This window comes from Zeugodacus cucurbitae, chromosome 2 (genome assembly GCF_028554725.1).
Source record: "Zeugodacus cucurbitae isolate PBARC_wt_2022May chromosome 2, idZeuCucr1.2, whole genome shotgun sequence".
Classification (NCBI taxonomy): domain Eukaryota; kingdom Metazoa; phylum Arthropoda; class Insecta; order Diptera; family Tephritidae; genus Zeugodacus; species Zeugodacus cucurbitae.
In genome coordinates this window covers 80,335,208-80,360,004 of record NC_071667.1, presented here as the reverse complement: position 1 = coordinate 80,360,004, position 24,797 = coordinate 80,335,208, and the positions used below count along the sequence as shown (strand labels likewise).

General features: G+C 34.3%; 2 protein-coding genes across 2 annotated transcripts in view; both read left to right on the top strand.

Moving 5' to 3' along the window:
• The window catches only part of LOC105220669 (holocytochrome c-type synthase), a 130,441-nt gene that overhangs the window by 65,827 nt on the left and 39,817 nt on the right, over nucleotides 1–24,797 (top strand). The gene's annotated exons all lie outside the window — the stretch shown is intronic.
• On the top strand, nucleotides 3,467–4,872 carry LOC105220667 (protein amalgam). Its single transcript, XM_011197111.3, has one exon. The coding sequence runs from the start codon at nucleotides 3,670–3,672 to the stop codon at nucleotides 4,642–4,644; it is 975 nt and encodes a 324-aa protein (XP_011195413.1). The 5' UTR covers nucleotides 3,467–3,669; the 3' UTR covers nucleotides 4,645–4,872.

Genomic DNA, 24,797 nt, shown 5'->3' with positions numbered 1-24,797 from the left:
GAAGGTCAATGACCCCAACCAAAATGTAAACAAACCCCTGTCAAAGGTCATTGAACTCGACAAAAATGTAAACAAACCCGGGCCAAAGGTCATTTACCAGACCAAAATGTAAACAAACTCCTGTCAAAGGTCAATGACCTCGACCCAAAACGTAAACAAACCCCTGTCAAAGGTCATGGACCCCAACCAAAATGTAAACAAACATTTGGCCAAGGTCAATGACCTTTGATGGTTTGAGGTTTGTTAATATTTTGAGGAATCTCGTGGAGTCAATTGATTAGTGTTTGCGAAAATTGGTGAATGAATAGTCACAGATAATTTATATTTTATATTAAATTTTTTTATTTTTTTTATATTATTTTTCATATTTTATATTTAATTTTTAATATTTTGTACTACTTGCGCTTTACAAAATCAATATTTAACACAAAAAAGAAATTTTTAAATCTCAAAAAATATTCACTTTTATCGCAATCTTACTAAAAAGAGACAACCCTAACTCACATTTCTACACATATACATACAGAGATACATATATACAAACGCAAATGCGCTCATTCGTACATATGTATAGGAACATAAATACATACAGATATGAAGGCCATATAAAATAGTCAATAAGTCAGAACAGCATTTGGTATGACTTCAGCAGCAGCAAACACTCATTCAACCCCAACAGTTCGGTGTGTGCTCCGTGGGTAAGCACCGAATTGCATTCACTACTCAGGGTCAGAAAACAGCGAAACAGGATTTAAGTAATAAATTACAAAATTTGACATTTTCAGTTTCAGATCCGCTTTGACTGTGTGATGTGTTGCACGCCATGGTCAGATTCCACGAAGACGAAATGGATTTCAAAGGCAAACGGTTGCCAACTGTTAACCGCCAACAGACTACACTCAGTATACAAGAAGATGCAACGCAGTGCTAAGGACATTCCCATACAGCTTGCCAGCATTGCGCGATGGAAGGGTTGCCGATTAAGGAACATTTCAGGAATTTAAGGGGCAAAATTTTCTGAGGTAAACCTAGATAACGTTCATAATATCTCGAAAAAACCGTTGTTTGCCGTTGAATTCAGTGACAGTATATGTTATATTCGTGATTTATAGTATTTTAAAGTATAATAATATCGGACTATTAAAGAATCAAGAGGCTTATTGGGGTCTTACATTTTTTCTATGGTTCAAACTAGCGATCCTATTACAACTTGATATAAACTATTAAACTTTTGTTTTCTGGTAAAATTTTATATGAAATAATATTATTTGTTGGTAACACTTCCTTCAAAAATTTAAGCAAATTCTCATCTTTGACAGTCAAGTGCGTTAATACTTTACTGGTATTGCCTGCAGGGCGGAGATATTTATAATCCTTAATTCACAGTATAGGTGTGTTAGATACAGCATAATACATGGGTGCCCGGTAGGAACTAGTCATAAAAAATTCAACTTTTAAACTAATATAGTTCTATAGTTATTGATTTTTTATAATTTTTCTCTTATTCATAACGATTCATGATTGACTGTTTATAAAAGTCAAAAGTCTGACCTTAACCAAGGAAAGTAAAGCGTTATAACTTGAATAATACTAGTAGAGGATCAATTTAAAAACTAAGGACTTTATTAAAAGATGTTATTTAAATAATCACTTTGCTCGCATCAAACACGAATTCTCTTCTGTTTTCCTGCGGGATATGTTCTTTCAAATATATACATACATATGTTCATATGTACAAAATATACCGACGGAACTGTAAGGTTGATTTTTTCTGTGTGGGGTTTCAGTTTGATGTCAAAATCATATCTATGTACTCGTTAAGCGCTTGAAAATCTAGATTCATGATGCCCAGAAACAATACACGTATATAAAAATTTACTTTACCGTAAGAGAATTGAAGAAAATGTTGATAACAAAGTCTGTTAAACGTGGGGTTCTTGGTTTCTTATTGGATTACGTTAATCCAAACAATATCTCAAATAGACCTGCTTTTCGAAACTTAATCTGAAGAGTGATTTCTTTACTTAAATAGAATGTTGATGGTGTCTGAACAATACAAATGTTCTATGAAGATCTAGATCTAATCAGGCAGATATCGAGACAAGATTAATATATTTTCTAGATAATTTCCTCGGAATATTTCATGAATCTATTACCCCGTTTTTCTTTTCACACATCCGGCTTATGTTTATGAGTTTAATTAAGTATGAACTTTTATATACATAGTATTGGAACATATTGTAGTTCGGACTACTATATGATACTATTTTAAAATATATATTTCTTTCGAGAGCCAGAACCTACGAACCATAGAATTATAGTTAGGTTTTACGAAGATTTCACAACTTAATATTATTATCAATATTTTAACTTCAATAAGAGTAATTTCACTAGCTAATTCTCACCATAGTATGGAAGCAATCTGTGCACTACCTAGAGCAAGGTCTGCTAATGCTGCCGTGATGGTGATAAATCATTTAATGAATAGTGACTGCACGTCCCAAAATTTCAAACGGCAATTATTTAGCATTTATGTGGATGTGTGTGTATGTATTTCATGCACATGGGTGTGTCGAATGATCGCCATATAACATACATACATACATATAGTACATAGTCTGATACCAACAGAAGGAGCAAGCTGCAACGCTGCGGGTCGTAGAGTTTCCTAGAACACACGTAAAATCACAAGCGTTCCAAGCGTTCAAAATTCAACACGGCGTAAAAGTAAAAGTAGTGTACGCATCACACAATCTACAGTCGAAAATTGATTATTAATCAAAAAAGTGTTCGGGTTGTTTACAAGCGACGCTGAAAGTCAAGATTACGCCAAGTACTCGTACCAACACCAATGAAACGGATTTTAAAATTAAGTCACTCAGACGGTCATTGCTACTATAACGGAAAACAACTTGAATTACAACAAAAATAAATACAAAAGATATATTTTTACACACACATAACCCGCATGGTCGTATAACTTAGCAAAACCGCACGAGGAAGTGACAATCAAAACAAACTGGTTAACAGAATATCAGTTTCTGCACCGAAGCAAGACGAAAGAATAAGAATGCAAAGAAATTCATTGATAAGAAAACGACAGAGACACGACAGTGGGGTACAAGCTCCGTTGGGCGCTTATGTGAGAGTCTCACTTAAGAAAGCGGGAACACACTCAGCCGCTCATACTCCCAAGTGGGCTAGCTGTAAACAGCACAGCAGCACGGAAAGCAGAGGCGTAGCGCACACGATTTAGTATATACTCGTATGTAAATCTGTACAGAGAGATAATTATGTATGTGTTTCAGTAGCAGTCAATAACTGTGAGTTTATTTATATGTATGTACGAATGTCCGGCGATAGCGCGCTGTGTCTCATGCAAAAGAAGCAATTGGAAAGTATGCGCAAAATTAACGGCACCGGAGAGAAGAGGCGCAGGCAAAGCGAAGACACAAAGAGTGGCTCGGCAATCTGGTCATGGTGCAGTAATTTTCGTTGCGCGTTGCGGTCAGTGATCAGTCAAGAATCGGAAGCGTTAAAGAACGCATCGTGCATTGTGGATGAATGAGTTCAAGTGTCTCTAAAAAAGAAAAAAAGAAAGTATATAAGAGTGAACAAATAATAATAACTATTTCTTTCAAATTTCTTTAAACGAACTTTTGATTGAATATGCAGCGACTTGTTTCCGTGGCTATTTTGCTGCTCCTGCCGAGTGTTTTATACGCCGAACAGCCGGTGATCAGTCACATCTCAGGTGATGTTGTTGCAAATGTGGGCGAAGATGTACAGTTCAACTGCACTGTCGAACATGTCGGTCGCATGTCCGTTAGCTGGGCCAAACGATCCGTTGTGTTGTCCATGCGTAATATACTGAGTTTAAGCGATCCGCGTTACACGATTACCGAGACCAAAGACGATGCGACTGACAATGCGACATACTCGTTGAAGATAACGAAAATCGAGGCGAGTGACATGGGCCCCTACGAGTGTCAAGTGATTGTGTCCGCCACCGATAAGCTGACAAAGAAATTGAACTTGTCCATCAAACATCCACCCATTATATCCGAGGAGCGCACACCAAAGTCCAAACTGGTGACCGAAGGCCAGAATCTCGAAGTCAGCTGTCATGCGACAGGTTTCCCGCAACCAACATTGTATTGGAAGCGTGAGGATAATGCAATTATGCCTGCGGGTGGTCAAAAGCTTGCCGGACCGACATTGCGCATCAAGGAAGTACATCGGTTGGATCGTGGCGCTTATTATTGTGTTGCCGACAACGGCGTGGGACAACCCGATGAGCGCAAGGTGCTCATTGAAGTAGAATTTCGTCCACAAATTGCTGTACTACGCCCCAAGGTGGCACAGATGCTGTCACATGTCGCCGAATTGGAGTGCAATGTGCAGGCATATCCTGCGCCGGCCGTTTTCTGGTATCGCAATGGCGCCAAGCTACAATCGAGTGCACGCTATGAGGTATCCAACACGGCCTCCTCACATGAAACCACAACTTCCGTGCTGCGTATAGCAAGTGTCACCGAGCAAGACTTAGGCGATTACTACTGCAATGCCACCAACAAGTTGGGACACGCTGATGCGCGTCTACACCTCTTTCAGCCAGTGATTCCGGTGCCTTCCTCCGTTTGAGCGGCGCTGTGAGCTTACTTTTGACTTTTTACGAATTTAAATTTTGTCTGGTGGCAGCGAGCACTGGAGCACTGGACATATTTTTAATCTTATTATGTATTGTGCAGTTTTGACTGGTGAATTTTTTTATACAAAAGACTATGTGTTTCTCTGTTTGTTCGTTTTTTGACATGCTCCTTTGTTAGTTATTTTATTCAATTAAACTTGATTCACTCGTACAAATAATAATGCTTTTGTATTCATTAAGCTGAGAACTTTTTTAGGCTCCAGTTTGTGACGGAAATCAGTGCATAAAATAATCGAAGGTTTTCTTAAAAAGTCTTTATACAAGCATTACAGCTGAGTTTTTACTTTTTATGCTTGAAATCAACAAATATTGTTTTTATAACATAGATGAATCGATATATTCTGGAATGGAATATGTTCTCTATGCTTAATGGACCTAAGAGTATTTGACGAATTGTCCACATTCAACAAGAAAGTTTAAAAGGAATCATCGATTTACGTACATCTAGAACTTTACTAATTTAATTATCCATATATAATATGAGCATTAATAAACCTTTAAGGTAAGTATCTATATACATATGTTTGTACGTATATAACCAAAACAGAATTCTACAGATTTTAAGCTGTTTCGAAAAGCTGGTGGGTTTAGGGAAAATACTTTTGCTGTGAAATTGGTCCCCATGATCTATCGATAGATTGGACTGCACTAAACCCAAACCCAAACAAATATATCAGTTGTTAGTAATCTTAAAATAAAATTTGTAAAATTGCAACGAAATAGTGTTATATAACGAAAATCCGTCATATTGACAATACTAGGATGGTGATAAAGTTACTACAAGCTGAAAAGGTTTAAGGAAGTTTATGCTAGAACACATTTTTATAAAAAATAGTTTCTTTAAAATAGACATATAGACGTATTACACTGATTTTTTAAGGGGTTATATTATAACTTTCTGAAAGTGTTTGGCACCTTTTTCTTCATCATATTCTTTTATGTAAAGTATACTAGTGATAGACCAACTATTCCTTGATGATTTTTCGGAAGAAACCTTTCCATATCATTCACAGTGCTTCTCAACCGTCTACCGCTGTAAAAGAAATTTCTTTATAACCTGGATTTGAGACATGGTAAGTATAAGAAATGTTTGACTGGTCAGATTATTTGTACAATTTCAAATTAATAAAATTTGTTATTTATTGAATATTATTTAGTAAATTAAGTGGAAAATCGCATCATATTCGTATTAAATACTTATGAGCATTATATGTACAAATGTATTATACCACTATCAACTATAGAACTAGCATTATTACTTGCAATATTCATATCAGAAGTATCAAATTATCATCATTTGTAGTTAAACCATGTGATTTCTACTGTTCACTATTATGTATAGGCAATCATATACAAACACACAAACAAACAAACATGCATGTATGTGTGTATGGTAAGTGCAAATGTAAATGGATTCTCAATAAACAACTGCCTTTCAACGCGTTCACAGCTTTAAATGGCTGTCACATCAAGTGATTGTGGACTTCGTCTGGGCGCGCCAATTGCCTCAGCAAGGACGACACGAATCGTTAAGGGGTGCGGTAGACAGCAATAAGCTATGTACAAACAGAAGCATACACCACAAAGTCTATAGTATCTCACTCACATCGAATGGCGCTACAGCGGCGTGGCAGCGGATTATTGATTTTTTTGAAGAATACCTTCCTCTCGTTGGTCGACGAGAGCTATTGGAAACATTTTGCAGAAATGCAGGCTGTTACTGTTCATGAACACGAACTCAAATTATATATAATATGTATGCATGTGCAATCACACGTTCATTGCGTCTGTGTTGGTGTGATGCTGGCGTATCCTTGCATCTGTTCACAGTATGCTAAGGGTTGCTTTATTTAAACGTGCTGGAATATTTGTAGAACTCGTTTCATCCCTTGGTATTTAGTACGCGCTTCTGAAACAAAAATAAAGATTTGGCTTTATGCTTATTTTGTTACAAAAAATTGTATAATATAATCGTATGGTGTTTGGTTATTTTAGTGAATGACTGGAAAAAAGTGTTTCAAAGAATTTTTTTTTATATTTAAACAATTTAAAAAAAAATAAAAAAAAACAATATAAACATTAATAAATAAAAATCTTTCAAATTATCATAAAATGCCAAAAAGTGATTAGGACAGATATAGTTTTCCTATAAATAGTAATTACAAACCTAATTATTTTAGTGAATCGTTACAAAGCGTTGTTAAATATAACCTTGGATTGTGGTCAAATAATAATGGCATTTGACAAAAAAATGTTTTTATACCTTTACCATCAGTAAGTATTGCTATTAATTTTGATCACAAAATCTATTATCTGTTTTATGTGCTTAAGTATCTTAAATATCAATAACAATAATTTGAAGCTTACATCTTTATCAGTTGATTGTTCGAGCTTCACCGCCAACTTCCACTATGCATCTGGATATATCATAAATATACAAATATAGGGTCCTACAATACTCAAGTTTTGATATGCTTATATATTTCAATAAATTATTCGTGGTAAGGACAGCAAACTTGAAATTTCCGGTAAAGGAAATTTTTTACGCTGAATAATGTCCATTGGTGGTGAATAATATTTCCACTAAGTGAAAAAATATTTCAAATTAAATCTTCAAAACTAAAATAATAATTATTTTCAAAGAAAATTTACTTCATAAATATAGTTTTAATTTACCCAATACTGTTACATATTTGAAAATAATATACGGGATTTAAAGGAATATTTTCAAAATAGTTAAATAGTAGTTATTACTTAATGAAAAATTCTGGTAAGAAATGGATTATTACTTCTTCTTTTTGTTAAAATCTATATGTTTCCTTCAACATTTTTGATGTGATCCTGTTCCTATTTGGGATTGCCGATAATTCGAATAACCTCGTAATGAAATGATACAGCTAAGAACATTACTGGAACATTATATTAAAGTAAATTTTCGAATTGTGTTCACGTTTTCCAATTACATGGTATGCTAAAAAAAAACACGGATTCTGAAATTTAAAATTTGCACGTGTTTGAAGAATCCAATTATCAATTTTTATATTCTGTTGATATACATGCCCCTGAAGTACGATCTATTCAGCTCTATTCATTGCTTATGTTGTCTGTAGAAGTCACTAAGGTTCACTCTTCGTTGCTTGTTCGTGAATTCTTGACCAAAAACAATATGAAGCCCCAGCCTCAATATTCGCCAGACATGTCTCTGTGTGACTTTTTCCTATGTACAAAAATAAAGAGAACCTTAAATGGCCGTCATCTTACAAGCCTACGAGAAAAAGTTGACATACGAAAGAGCGGAGGGCTATCCCAAAAATCGCGTTTAAGAAGAGTTTCGACGATTGGAAGAAGCGTTGGCATAATGGAAATTATTTAACATTCCGTAATTCAAAACTATTGATTTCAAAGTCAGTATTAAAGTATTTTTTTATACAAAAATTGAGAATTAAAACTAAGAGAATTTACTATTTTATATTAGAATCTAAACCCTAATTATGAAAAAAATAATAATCAATGCCCCACACACCCGAGCCGAAATGGTTGGATTTTATGAGTAGCTTTTTAAAAAGAGAAATTAATTTCTTTAATTTCATTGTACTTACATGCACCCTGTATGTGGAAATCCTTGAGCTTTATATGCATGCATGCATGTGTTTGATGCGCATGCGCTCCAAACCTGCGGTGCATTATGCGCCATTGTTGTAAAAAATGGATGCTGGCATGCGATTCATTCACTAAACACTCATCCGCCGGAGAGAGTATGAAAAGGCGCTCCAATTTCGTGTGAAAAAAAAATGAATTAACTAACGAATGTTTTTGTTCCAAGTGGAACCTGGAAAGTTGCGACTTACTGGTGGTGCATTATCTACGTACATATATACAGCAATCCTAATGCAATTTTACATATGTGTAGGTGTGTATGTGTTTAGTATATACGATAAAGGAATCTCTCTCGTTAAGGAAAACTTCCACCTTCCTACACTGTTCCGGTGGATACTGCAATGGCGCTTTCAAATTGCGTAGCTACAGACAGGCTGCAGTCATTTTCTTTACTCTATACAGACGCCAGAACTCAAACGTTGAGGGTTCCACACTAAATACTACGGACAAAAACAATTCAGCGCTGTGATTTACTTATACAGTCGGGTGCATTGTGAGTACTCGTTCCATGTCAGACAGTGTCGGAGAAGTACTTAAACGCTATAGTAGTAGGCCTCTTAACGGCTTGTCAGCAATAAGTCTGCAACTTGTCTAGCTTGTGTTTGCATGGTCCAGTGATTTCGTTCAACATACATACATACATACTCACAAACACTCTATTAAAATCCGTTCTACAAACATATGTGTATGTGTGTGTGCCGCCACGTAACGCGTTCTGTCCTACCGTGTTTAGCGAAGTTTTTGATTGATGTATGGTTGTGCCGAGCCGTGCCGTGCCGCGTGAACTATTGGACATTCCAAGCGCAAATTTGTTTGTAAACAATAAAATCGCAGACGAAAGAAAAACGTATGCGTTGTGGCGTTGGCACGTGCTAAACGTGACTCCAAACTCGAGCCGCGAGCAGACAGGTGCACGAAAGGTGAGCCGCTCGGACGTAACGAGTTGCAATTAACTTTGGCAGACATCAAATATGTATGGAGTTTGTGTTGTAATTGGAGCTGTGATTTGTTTTTCTTTTATGGGTTAATTGAGTGTTTAAGTTTTAATTGACTTTTGAAATTTGAGAAATCATTTCAATGATGATTTATACTGAGTTATACATATGAAATGTAAGTAATCTGGAATTTATGTATGTAGATATCTTTTATGGAAATTTATATTTATCTTATATTAAATATTTTATATATTTTTAACATTAAAACCTAGAACTCAGGAATTGATTTTTACGTTTTTATGGAAATTAAATTTGATTTCTTTGACAACATCTGTCAAATATTTGTAGATTTTCGCAGTATTGAGTTATATATGACGATATTTAAGAAATGTTCCCGATTGTTAGTTCTTTGCCAAGTCCTTTCCAATTACGGAATCCCGTCTGTCCGATTTCGATTAAGAAAGGATGGATTAAGAAAGATAAAGATATACAGTGAAACTTCTCTAACCCGAATGACCATAATCCACAAAAAAACTTCGAGTCAGAGAGACTTCGAGTTATAGAATTTTCATTAAAACATAAAATTAAAAAAAAAACAATTTTTTTCTGTAAAATATAGATTTATACACAGTTTTAATTAAGTACTTCGCATAACGTTTTATTTAAATACGTTAAAATATGTATTCTTTAGGAGATTTTTATGAAATTTAACTTCTAAACGCTATTGCCAATACAAAAGTTCGAGTTATAGAGATCTTCGACTAATAGAAGTTCGAGTTATGGAAGTTCCACTGTACATATATAGTTATTTTTTACTCGAGACATTCATTGAACGCAGAGAAGAGTGGTTAAGAAAACAGATATCTCAAATAAAATTTATGATTTTAAGAAAAATGACTCATAGATTAGTTAGGTTATGTTGAGAGGCTGATCCTTCCATTTTAGGTCGCATCGAATCCCACTTGGACAGCTAGAAATGCTTTGTAATGACAACAAAAAGCACACTTATCTATGGATCAAAACGACCTTCACACATCGACAAGGCGCTTTGAGTCTTACATAAATTTCTTGAAACGGCCAGTATCAATGTCCGCCAGTCAGCCAGTTCGCAGGGTTCGTCGAAGGTATGCCTAGCGAGATGCTTCGAAAGCTTGGTATTGGATTCATATAAACATTAATATTTTACATGAAAACATATGAGATGCTCAAGGTTTCACCGAAGCTCTTGTTAAATTATACGGAATTTCAGAAATATTAAACAATTTACTATAAAACGTCTTATGATGTTTAATAATGTCATTACCTACGAAATCGTTTGGTTATGGTAGCCGAAGAAGAAGTTAGCAGACATCCATATCGGTGTTTAAAGTATGCAGCATAAAGTATATGGCTCACAAAATTAGTCTCGCTTAAAATTTTAGTATCCCTTATATATGTATGTATATCTATAAACTCTTTCGCATTGGAACGTTGTTACTGCTATAAGTAATTGTGCTGAGGCAAGAGGCAAAACTTAAATATATTGAAGAAAGAAGAGGTGATTCAAAGACGGAGACGAAAGCAATGATTCTATAAAATGTCAAGTTTTATTCGTTATAAATATATGTAAATATCAAAGGAGCTTGTATAACTACAGATTAAAGAACTTACAGTCCTACGAGTATTAAACGTTGAAACAAAATTATTAAATAATGGTTTGACTCTTATTATGAATCCAAGGACTAATTAATTTTTATAGAAAATCATACGGATAAGAAACATATTATGTAAATTACAATTAAAACCAACATGAATTCCACTTCGAAATAAAGACAAAATTGGTTGAGATATCTAAATATTTCCAGCACCATTATATTATGCATTTTATAACTGTATTACTGGTGTAGTACATGCAAAATATGCATAATTCCAAAATAAAATGTAAACGAACAAACGATAAAGTTATCACAGAGAAGTATAAAAATTAAATTTTATACTTCGTGCAATTTAGATAACAGCTACCATTTACTCGTGCCATCAAGTGCAGTGACAACAACAACAGCTACGATGCCACCAACAACGCCATGTCACAAAGGCATAAATTTGAGTGGAAAGCATTTCGGACGGCAGCCGGATGTGAAATATGCAATATGCGCACAGCCTGAAATTAAAAGTTTTCTTTTAACGATTGTTGTTGTAGTAGTAGTTGCATTCATGCCATCATTTGGCTGCTGACTTTTGAGGCAGAAGAGATGTGTTGGCGGATAATGCTTTTGGGCGTCCCTGAAACCAACACCAGTTTTGCACAGTGCGCTTAATAATATCTGTCTAGTATACATACAGATACAAATGAATATATGCAAATGATACGCGTGTGGATATATTTATGTGAAATTCATTTACATACAACTGCAGTTTTGGTATTTATATAAGTATGTGTATGTTTTACACTATTGGGTACACATTATCTTCTTGTATAATTTGGATAATTTAATTTCGACATTTTAATGTAAATGAAATATGGTAGATTAAGTGCTTTACTAGCGAACTGAAGCTCAATGGTACAAATTACAGGCAACTCAAAATTCTAAATGGGGGGAAGTTTGATAAAAAATTGTAAATTCTAATGTCATTAATGCTCATTGACGTCCTTAAATATTTATTTCGTTATACTTTATATTCTATTTAAAAAGGACATTAGTGCATACTGCAGTCTGAATTGTTAGTTTCAGTTACCCCGGTCATATTTTTCGAAGAAGTCTTTAATTTTACATTATTCTCCAATGCGGGTATAATAAAAAGGAGTCAAAGTCTGATAAATATCTAGCAAAGGTTTAAACATTCATTTGTACACATACATTCGTATACACGTACTTATATGTATATATGCCTGTACCTATGTATATATATACGATATAAAATCACCGAAAAAGTGAGAAGAACATCTACGACCCATCTACTTCTTTTCTATGAACTGTTAGATATTAGTTAAAACATGCCAGACTGCACTCGCGGTTGACTTTTGTTTTGGCAGCTGGTGCTGAAGATGTGGTTGCTCCTCACCTTCTTTTCCGAAGCCACATATATATATATCCCGCTTGGCTGTGTTTCAATTTTGCAAATTTCTTGAGAAAAGGACTAGAACTAACTAGAAATGCTAAAAATCATTAGTTACCTCTGATTATAAATTTCACCAATAAATTGAATTGGTACTTTTTTTTAATGCGGGAGGGTCATATAAAAACCTAAAAATCGGTAATTTTTAAAAGTGATATTGACTTTAAAACATTTTTATTGAAACTTTCTAGACTACAGAAGTATCTTTTTTTCCTTTCAAAATGGCGACTCAGGACAATTTTTTGACTACTGCCTTCTGCAAGAGGTCCCAAACTGCTCTATTTATCACACATCAACAATTGATTTGAAATAAAAAGAATTTAAAGTGTTTTCTAGGACACATTAGCGGAAAGAATAAAACTCTAACATTAAAAATACTTATAAAATTCAATAAAATTTGCTTTAATAAAATCAGGATTGAACTGTTTTTGTTTAATTTTTTCCCCGAAAAGTACTTTATGAAAGCGAAATATATGAAATTTAAATTTTTACTCTTTACAACACGCACTATGGCGGCTCCTTTATATTAGCTATAACTTGGAGATTGTTTGCCTCTCATCAGTATACACTCAATATACTATATTTTCAATTTATCGAAAAAAAATATTTGTTTGAAATATTAGGGGTAAAATTTAACATCATAAACGACTTACCTATAACTGTCCAAGTGGAATCTTTGCCTCGGATACCATCTTTAAAACATTCACAAAACCTAATCTCATTCAATAGTAGACTATAATACTATTAATAATTCCCTTACTCTGAGTACCGATAATAATACAAGCTATTAATTGGTATTTTGATAATAATAGCAATGTTTTAGAGATGATAAATTTCTTTCTGCGCTTTCTAATTGATGAAAAGTATAAATTTATGCAACACAATTTAGCAAAGAAAGCCAATTCATTGGAAAAAAAACGAAATAACTTTTCTAAGTTGAAATCCTTTTCAGATTATATTGCTGTTTTATTCCATGGTTTCTCAAAATATTTATATTATATTAATTATATTATACTAAATTAAAATTTAGTTATGTTTAATTATTACCACCAATTTTAATAAATGCAATTATTTTCATTATATTTTTTATTTTTATTTTCAGACTACCGCAGCTATCTTGGTGTTGCAAAACAAATGTTTGAACGCTCCCGTGACCTACCCTGTAGTTCCGGGCTTTTGTTGAAATAGCAATAAAATTTAAATGCATTTATAGCCAATCAGAAGCTCGTCTCTACAGGTATCTCACAGGGTAGAAGTAATCGACAAACACACACCAAAACGCAGAAAGCATGGATGTAGTGATTTTTCAACAAGCTTACGAGAAGTACAAGCGTACGGAGCTTATTTGTGAAGACGAAGTAAATTTAATAAAGCAAAAAGTGCTTAAAAAGCCAACGTGACGATTTTTTGGTTTTAAGAGATCTACAGCGATAAAAATTACTTACGATTTCTTACACATCGAATTAAAACAGGAACTTCTCGAGGAGTCCCAAAGTGGCCATTTGACAAAAATAAGTTTTCAGTGCGATTTATAAAAAATAATTTTCCTCTTACGAGTATACAGATGACATATGTCAAACACACTTTGAACTTCATATCTTTACACGCCGTTGCTCATATGTATATATGTATTAATGTGTGTTTTTAGTATCTTCATCAATCCGTCCTTAAATCGTGTTTTTATTCTTTTTTTTCTTTTCGTTGCAATTCTGCTGGCACGTCAAAAGATTCAGCAACTTTCTCCTACTCTCCATGGTGGCAACAATGGAGAAAGAAAAACGATTTATTTTCCAATTGACAGTTGTTTGATTTCAGCATGCTTTCAAAACGTTTCAACGCAATTCGCACGTACTCATGCACATACATATAAACAAACAAACATACATCCATATAAGAATGTACATACATAGGTATCCTTGTGCTTGTATAAATGATACTTTTTCTTTGCTTAAAATAGAAATAAAAAAATTGCACACTTCATCGCTGCAGGGGACAAGTGAACAATTGAGAAAATATTTGTGCTCGGGTCATTTTTATTTGGCAACTGCAACTGTTATGGTAACACATTGTATAAATGTATACATATGTATGTGTATATGTCTAGTACCATGATGAGAAACCGAGTGAGAATTTAAATAAAATATTCCTACAAATTTATTATAAATTAACGATTATTTTATTAAATTCATTTTATTAATTTATTATTTTTCATTAAGCAATTTATGGTTTCAAAGCTTTTACAATAAAAAAATGCATTACTATAAATAACTAATTATAAAATTTCTACAATTCTTTGCATTACTGTCTTGTATTTAGCGGAAAGTTGGCAGTGAAGGCGACGATGTAATGGAAAAACTCCAGCAAACAAATTAAGCAAAGAATGTGGATTACATCTAGATCGAACACGAAATTAAAATTTCTCTACAGACATCGGAGGAATATTATAACATCAACGATGGAAATTGTGAACCCCTCGGAACTTGTGACTACAGGCGGAAATGTAAAGTGTCAACTAAATAACCAACACTGGAAAGCACAAGGGAGTTGAAAACAATTTAGAACAGAATATTCTCATAATTTTGTAAAAAAAAATATCTTGAAGATTTTATAAAGTATTTAAGAATGTCTTCTATCGTGATGATGTAATTTATTTTATCAAATAATAATTTATATATGCACATATGATTGTAGTTAGCTAACACAGTATTTTATTCCTTTTCTTTATTTCCTAAAACGTAAAACTAAGTATGTAAAAGCTAGACAGCAAAGTTTTACGAACAGGAAAATGTTGCTATGGCTTGATTCGGAGATTCGATAGCAATCCTTTTCTTATTTCAATGTATTGGTAATGATTTATCTTGATAGCAGAAGATCTCAACATAATGACGGTAACGTATGTCGCTGAAAATTATTCAAAGCTCAAACTAGTGTTTTGAAAAGCCGTAATTGATCATCAAAATGCGGTTGGGAAGTAGCAGTGAGAGTCATGGCGAAGCCAAACCTCGAATTAGATGAATGTTGAATACACAGGTTTTCTAAAACCGTTTTATTATTTTTTGCTATTAGAAAAAAAAAAACAGAAAATACAGAGATTTTGTTTTATTAAAGGCTAGCAGACCACTCCGGTTTCGCACGGGCTTAAACAAACATTTCAAAAGTTATAAGTTTTTACACATTTATACACACTCTCCCATACATATGTATGTACTTTGGCATTTCTTGCGTGGGTTCATTAAAAAAAAAAGTAAAAGTAAAAGGAAAATTCGAACATGAAATTATATTTTTTGTAATGACTTAAAACTTGATTACGACCTCTGGTCTTTGATGGCCGTTATCTTCCTCTCTGAATATGAAGGCGTTGGGAACGCTCAGAGTTCGACGCCTTAGTGTGAGCTAGTATATTTTTAATATTTTGTTCTTCAAGCCGCTGCACACGCTCCGTACTCGACTCTCAAGCGCGTGCTTGGCAGGTTTTGAAATTTTGATCAGCCAGCAGCTTCGAGCGTTCGTTACTCGACTCTCTGGCTCGCGATTGCGTTGCGAAGAGAATGACTTGCAAGACGATTTTCAGGTTTAGATTAAGATTCTCCATCACTGAGTCATTTTGATACCCTCACCTGGGAACTATTTCCAGAAATTTTAGATTCTATCAATAATATAGCCTATGTTACTCTGCTACATATTGTAGCTTTCCAATGGTAATAGAATTTTTGAAATCGGCGCAGCAGTTTTCGAGTTTATTCATTACAAACATAAATACAAATCTTTCCTCTTTACAATAGTAGTATAGATAAGAATATTACTATAAAATAGCAGCTACGTCGTTGACATTAAAAATTTACTCACTTCATAATATCAGAAGAACGTTGACGAAACCATACACGCAAAGAAGCCATCCTTCCGTGCTTCCTTCGTGTGTAAGACAAAGAGTTCCGGTTAGTTTTATCGATACTCTATACGCTTTATCGATAAAATGTGGAATTGTATAAGGTAAAGAATACTTCTTAGTAGATGAAAATTTTTGTTAGAAGTTCCGAATCCTCGCCATCATTTCCAAATATTATGCAAGAAATTTTTGTTTATGAGTTACTTGCAGCTGTTTAATATGTTTTTCTATGTTCTGAAGTAATAATTGGTTAAACTTTTAAAATAGAAAAATCTGGCAAACTATCTATGACACAAACCAATAAGTCGTGATTACGGCTTACACTTACAATTATACATTTAGCTAGATATTGACAGATGGCGCTGTGAACAGTCAGTTTTAAGAATATTACGGAATGACCGTACAGATAATATTGAAGAACATAAAGACAGAAATACTGTTTGCAGAGAACGTAAGAAAGAGAAGCTGAATTATCCCTGTATTTAATACTCTTATTGCCACTGAGGGACTAGTCGAAAAATATTTAGTTAGCGGTTATTTAAGTTAATTAAGCAGCTAAAGCAGCTCAGAAATATGTAGTTTTTGAATATTTTTTATTATATAAAATGGAGTTATGAATGCTTTGAAGCATCAAATACAATTCGATAAATACTTCTATATCATACAAGAGTACTATAGATGCTGCCGTACTGCTCCATTACTATGGTTTTACAGTTTTTCTCTCTTTAATTTTCTTCATAAATTTGATTTCATGTTCAGATTTTCGATAAAAAAAGATGAATCTTGGCTGAAGTGAAATGTCGTTTACACTTCGGAGAATAAAAATATATTTGCGACACAGTCTTTGCAGAGAAAAATTGCTCATGTTGATGCTTCTCAACATTCAGTGTAAAATATGTCTTCATAAAACCAAGAATTGTCACTACAACAAAAAAAATTTCGACTTGCTAAATATCAGTGTGCGGTAATATTCCCGGATACGAAAATTATTAGTTTTACGTATTAAAAATATTTAATTATAAGTACATTGCATTGCAAAGCATCTTCCTAGTCGTGTAAAAATTATGGCATTTCATCACTTAATAGTTTCTTAGAATATTAACATGCCCACTGTTATTTCACGATGACTTTCAGTTTTTACACTTAATCTATAGTGCAAGTCAAGAGCGGTAATTTTTTGATGCATTTACGTAATTAACAAATTAATTATTACAAAAGTCGCATTTTTCTCACAATAATGTTTTTGAAAGACCACCACAGCAGTCAATTACTCTACCGGGTACATATCCGGGATTCGAATACGGAGAAGTTATTCTATTAGAGGAAGTTTTAGTTGTTGTTATAGGGACAAAAACACATTCCCAAATAAGTTTGTGGAATACTGGTGGGTTGCCAGTTCTTGAACCGATCCATTTCAGTCAAGAAGAGCCGACCGTCGGAGGAACTATTTGAATAACTATAACTCCTCCTGCACTTAATTTATATGAATTTTCAAATCTCCTGTTTATATAGACAGATGATCTGCAATATAAAAGTTGATGTATAGTCGCCTGTGATTATTGAAATGTGTAGTATAATTTTTAAAATATTCCTTAGTTGTTAGAGCTTACAAGAAACCAACGAGGTATCCGAATACTTAAAATAATTATCGCGTGTTTGATTCAATTGTATAGCAATTTAAACGAAAATCCAACATTACAACTTAAACTCGAACTTAAACGCTGGCTTAAGATAACTTAAGTACTTAAGCACTTAAGTAAATAATCAGATAACCCAAAAATTACGCATGCTTAGAGCCTAATGTAAAACACTAACAACAACACATGCATTTCCAACTAACCAGCGAGCAGAGAAATAAAGTAAAGAAATTCACAGACCTGCATGCACCAGCAACAGCAGCTGAGCAGAAATTCATTAATTAAAAATTGTAAATGTTTAACGCCAACCGATGGCTAATACACGTAAAATCGAATGGGAAACGTATGGAGAACGAAGCCATTTTGTGTTGTGCAACAAATGGTTAGCTGATATGCTGGATGCCATCTGACTGGCGGGCCGATTTTCCAACAACAACGTTGCAACCACCGCTCACTACTTTTTGCCTTCCTGAGAATTTAAGTTGACGCTTAACTATTTTCTTCTAGTTTTGTAGCCACAATGAAATCTTCAACTTACGTGCAACCACACACGTGTGTGGCAGTGTGTTTGTTTGTCCGTGCGATCAAATGCAAGCATTATTTAAAGTAATCCCGTTGCCATGATGTAAACCATTTTTCTCCTTGAATTCTTTAAAAAAAAGTATGGCTAGTGTGAACATCTTGAAAACCTGTCAGTCACATTTGACGAAGGTGTTTTTCGGTACAGTGGTTGCTGCGCTACAGCCATTTAGGTTTCAGGCCTATGCCGCTGCTGCGCATTTAAGGGATACAAAAATCCTCCTACTTTTTTCCGGCTGAAGCAAATTTAAGTTTCAAATAAAACGAAATTACGGCTTTTACTATTTTGTATGCATATTTATATATATATATATACATATCTATATAATAGGCCAGTTAATTTACTATTATGATACCTCATGTCCACCTTTCGACACCTTAAATCCCTTTAGCTGTTGCCTGTCCGAGCTTTTATAAACAGTTTTAAAGTACTTTCATATCAGCAGTACTATTGAAGTAAATATACATACATATATATATATGTACATATATACACAAATATAATTCCCAAAATGTAAACAAATCTTATGCAGTCCATTCTTCGTGCCTTTGACATCGGACAACACGTAAGCTTGTCTGGAATTTTTACGTGATTTTTGAACTGACCATCAGGGCAGAAATGCATGTCAGTCAAACGTTGTTAAATATTAGGGTGGAGGTCATAAAATAATTTCACGAAAAATAAAGGGTGTTTTTTAGACATGTGTTTTTCAAGAAGTATTAAAACTCACATAATTTAGGAATTATACTTAAAATTAAATCTGTCTCCCCTTATAAAACTTTATAAGGTAGGCTTCTTATTTTAGAAGAAACAACCTATTGACCTATGACTCATTTGAAAACACCAAAAGTCGAAGACATAACGGATATTTTTTTACAGCTAGTTCCCAATAATTTTCAAATAAGTTTTCAATAAATCTTAAGCTTTTATTTCATTATGAGAGATCGGTACTTTTTAGCTATTAAATTGGGATCCTTCACAAATCATGGCACTTGATCAGAGCCTTAACCCAAAGTAACTTGATCTACTTCTTCGAAAAAGCGATTTCAATAAGAGGCGACTGACATTTTAGACAGCATTCAAAAATCTCATAAACATATCATCGAATCTGAAAACACAGAATTTTACAGTTTAGTTAGTAACCCATTCGGTAACCTTAACACTTTCAGATATGTTAGACAATAATAATTCAAAACTGTTTTTTTTTAATACATATAATCAATTTAAATTGTTCTAATAACTAATCAGATTTATTGTCCACACCACCCTAATATCGATTCATAAAGCCACTGTAAGTTGTCTCCCTTCAAAAACAACGTCAGTAATATTTACATATGTACATGAAAGAGCATGTATGTATACATATATAGTACAAATATATGTGAGCCACAAACACATGCCACTCAAACAGCCCAACAAGTTTAACTGTGCCATAGAGGAGCTTTGCCATGCTCTCATCATCAGCTATTTAAGTATGCAGCATAATGAATGGACTTTGGTCAAAACTCAACTTTACTGCACATTAGTTAGATCCTTTTAATTACTCGGAATATCAACACTTTGTCAATTTGCTTCATTCGAACAGGACAACGGCTGGGAATGGGTTACATATTGGCTAAGGTGGTGCTGGCGCGTGGACACCCTCATTAAGAAGCCCACACGCATATAAAGTGGCACATACAGTTGGTATTTAGTATAAGACTACAGTTAGTTGATTAACTCGAGGTTGCATGTGCGTAAATGTTTCGTTGCTTCAGTTGTCATGTCCACTTATTGCAAAGGAGGGTTCCATCTACCGATAGCTAAGTATGCGTTCATTTGGTTGGCGGTATTAGCGGCTATTTGCCAATAATAATTACCTTTCGGCGAATGCGTGGAATTATTTATAATGTTGAGTGTGATCCTTTTAGTGCTTTTATCATTTAATATATTTTTGTATTAAATATTCGTAGGCGTACATTGGTGGCGTTGGCTTTGTGACACGTGTTAACTGTAAAGGTGTTGTTAAAAGCTTTGAAGAATAATTTCTGATTTGAAAAAAAAAAATATTTGTATACAACAACAATAATTTAATTATGAACTTCTTCCTTTTAGCTATTCATGACATTTTTCAGAGTTTGAGATATTTCTAACCTTCTTAATCAGACAGATGGAGCTTTTTCTTCCCAATGGATTTTGCTCCCTAATAAAACTCTTAAATTTTAGTTGTTCTTATACTATACTATCTTAGAAGTTTAGTATTTTTTTGAGACATTGGACTGTGTTATGCCTAGCAGGGACCTAATTGAAAGGCTGAAAGGCGGATTAAAAGTAATTACTGAATGGACTGAATGATCTTTGGGTTAACATTGATGGAACTTTTTTCAAACCGAAGTGTGTTCCTGGATAAAATCTCCAGAGTAATGCATTTGTTGTGATAGTCTTCTAACGCGTGGATAAAATGTTATGAAACCTGACTCCAATTTAATTAAGGTGTTAGGGGTAATCAGGATTTTCAAAAAATCAATTTTACATTTTCGTTAAGTGTAATATCGTAACAACATTCTCTGAAAATTTGATCTTGATCCGATAATAACAAAGAGCGCTCGGGCTCTCCAAAACGCTAGTGTGAAACTTTAAATGCGTTTTTCTCGAAACTATGTTCTTTGAACTGGTGACAACTGTAAATCGAAAACCACTCAGTAGATTGTAATCAAATTTATACAGTTTTTAGAATACATATGTAATAATCCTAGGCCTGTTCGAAACTTTTTTTATTATTCCAAAAATTTCGAGTTTTTAAGACCAATTAACTGTTGATAGATCCCTTAATCTCAAATCTTGAAAAAAATTAAATGAGGCCGCCATTTTGTTAGTTTTTGAAAAAAAAAGCAAAAAAGTCTCGTTCAGGCCCAGTATTATCTATTTATAAAACTAATTTTTCTTATCCGATTGATTTTAGATGATGAGATTAGATCCTCAAGGATTTATGATTGTCACCGCAAGGACCTTTTTATGGAACCGGGTCAATACAAACAGCTATAACTTTGGAAATTACAATTTTTTTTTCAAATTTTTGTGACTTCAAGTCCAAACATTATGTAATAAAGCCATATTATTACTTTTGTAAAAATAACATGATTTAATAGCAAAAAATACTGAAAATTCTCATTTTTCATTTCGTGTCCCTGACTACCCTTAACCCCTTAAAGTCTAAATCAAGAGTAGAGAACTTTGATTTGTGGGGCAATATCTAAGTCTGACTAAAGGCTGATTGAAGCTTTATAAATAATATTTAAAAGACAACTCATATACCAAATACATTTGTCAAAAATAATTCTTAAATTCTGATAATCAACAAAAATAATTCGGTGGGAAGGGTGGAAAAATTGACATTGAAGTGTACTCTAGTAAGCATTAAACCACGTTTGTATATTTAGATATGTGCTGAGCTTCGCAAGCGAGTTTGTGCTCCGAATAAAGTTCACGAAATGCGACTGTCAAATGCAAACGTAAGTATACACACACAATGCTATAACTAAAAAAAAAACAACAACAACCAAACAGGAAAAATGGTGTTCGCTTAGAAAATGGAAGACAGCAACAAAAACAAGAGCAATGGTAATGCTCAACAGAAATGGGATGTGAAGAGGCGAAGGATAACAAAGTATTTTTATATTTCACTCACATACTGGCACATGTGTCATAAATTCGGCTCTTAACTCGCTGAGCGTGTGTGTGTGTTCGTGTGTTATCCTTTGAGCAAACAAGACTTTCAACGCTATGGCGCATACAAGGGAGCGGTGGCCCTAGCAGTAGTCGAGCTTTGATTGACAGGCGGGAGAATAAGGGTGGTGTGCGGGCACATTTAAGTACAGATCATATGTGAGGATTTGAAATGTCAGTGCAAGTACTTGTGACGTTGAGTTGAGAAAGCGCTCACCCCATACAGTTGAAAAAAACTGAAAAGGAAATGGGCGACGATGTTGCAAGCTGCTTACGTATGCCAATCAAATTGCTTATACGCAGTGAAGAACTCATGCGGCTGGGTTGGGGAAACTTGAAAGCAAGAGCTTTTAGAGAGTAGAGGAGAGTCAGAAAAAAATCATAAGTGCGAAAATGTGAAAATGTTGCAGACCATTTTTATGCACATACATACACTTATCTACTATGTTGCGAATGTATGTAGGCAACATGTCAACTGATGATTGGTGATGAGTCCGTTATGGCGGCAGTTGTAGCGCTTACCTCATTATACTCGCATATAGCATATACTACGAACGGGATGGTGGCACTGACAAGGGCTATGCGGAGCGTCGCAATGCCACAGCAGGCGCGCACTTGGCGGCTGCACTGAAAGTAATGGGAAACAACAAAACCAAAAAAAGTATTAGAACAACTACGAAACAAAAGTATGAGTTGTTGTAGTGGATGCAGAAACAGAATGAGAATGCAGAACAAAATGAAAATGGAAAGAAAAAAAATCCACCCAAATAAAATACGAAATGAAATGTCTGCATTGTGCACTTTGATTAATGATCAAATGTCAATTATTCGAGATATTGTAAAGCAAACGAACGCGGCAGCTCACTCAACTCGCCATTTCCAGCCGCTGAACGGCATACAAGTATTCTTACGTATGCATTTGCTACATACATATGTATATGTGCATATTGTATTGTACATATAGCATATAGCATTGTATCTATTTGACTGAATTCATATGTGTAGTTGTCTGAGAACCCAGTATCTGGCAATGGTCACTATTGTAGAGTTCCTGCAGTTTATGCCTAATTGTAACAGACTGCATGAGGCATGTTAGTAACACTTTAGCATAATGTATATCGTACTAAAATCACTAGTATTTCAAATTTGTTTTTTATATATTCTAAAATAAATTATATGTATATATAAACACAAGAACAACTTAAAAATGATACAAACATAAGTAAAAGTGGTTTAATAGCTAAGTTAATCAGAAACGTTAAAATACCCAAATAATTTATAGCTTCAAACCTGCATACAGTTTTACCAAATAATCAATTAATCGATTAAAAAATTTTAAAATCGCATGAATGGTTATAATTATGATTCATAATTGATATGATTCTACACGATTTTATACATAATATTCTCTTGATACCAAAATCGTTGAGCCTACTTCACATATAACACAATTTGAAATTGCATAAGATTCCTCCACCTTACAGTATATAAATCAGGAACCAATGAAGATATCGGAATAATACTTCGCACCTATACAATGAAGCACGATTGTCGCACTACTGTGTCTGTGCCTGTGCGAAATTAAAATCTCTTATTTTTTATGGGAAATCAGAGGCGTAAAAGGGGGGTTTCTCTTTCGAGGCTTTCGTCGATTTTTCATTGGTACTTCATTTATATGTGGTGGGTCCCAAACCCTACGCACAACCGTAAAACGGGTTTGCCTTCTCACTTTAGCTCGCCTCCAAACGGCTGTTTGTTGGCTAGCCAGAGGATACTTGGTCTAAAACCGGAAGTCGTGACCTGTTTGAACAATGTGGAGAAGAATCGTTTCTGGCCACTTCCAAATGAATGACAATCAAAAACTTTCCTCACTTACGTGAATTTCTACACATGATGCCATCCTCTCATTATACGACGACATTGACATAGTTCAGCGTATAAAAACACAGCGGCTATGCTGGCTAGGTCACTATTGTAGAGTAACTGAAAGTATTCGATGTAGTACCCGCAGGAGGAAGCCGAGGAAGGGGAAGACCTCCACTCCGTTGGAGGAACCAGGTGGAGAGCGACCTGTTAACACTTGGAAAATCCAACTGGCGCCGAACAGCGAGGGAAAGAGATAAGTGGCGCGCTATCATCGATTCGGCTAACGGTTTCGACGCCAATCACATACATATAATTATTTTCGTTATTCTATTGGGCTTTATGCCGAACTTATTGGTCAAATTGAATAAATTGCCCTTCCTTACTTGTTTTAATAATCATTTTTAGATTATTTTATATTTAAGAATTTTTAATTACTTTGAAGTTTATTTTATACGCTAGATGAGGTTAATGTGCTTGTTGTTGCAATATAATAGAAAATTACCCAAATATTTGGGAAGAATACTGCAAAGTTGACAGTCCTAAGCGAGAAATGAATCCGAGTCCAGTCGGGTTCCATAGATGCAACTGATTAAGAAACAGTAGATGAGGTTAGGTTAGGTTAGTTGACAGATCTCTGCAGGAAAATCTCACATGGGCAGTTTTTAATCCTTTGTGATGCCAATAAGCTCCTCATGGATCTAAAAGATCCTTATGATTCGGCAAA

Coding starts and splice junctions, on each gene's coding strand:
- LOC105220667 (XM_011197111.3), top strand. CDS start 3,670: ATGCAGCGACTTGTTTCCGTGGCTATTTTGCTGCTCCTGCCGAGTGTT.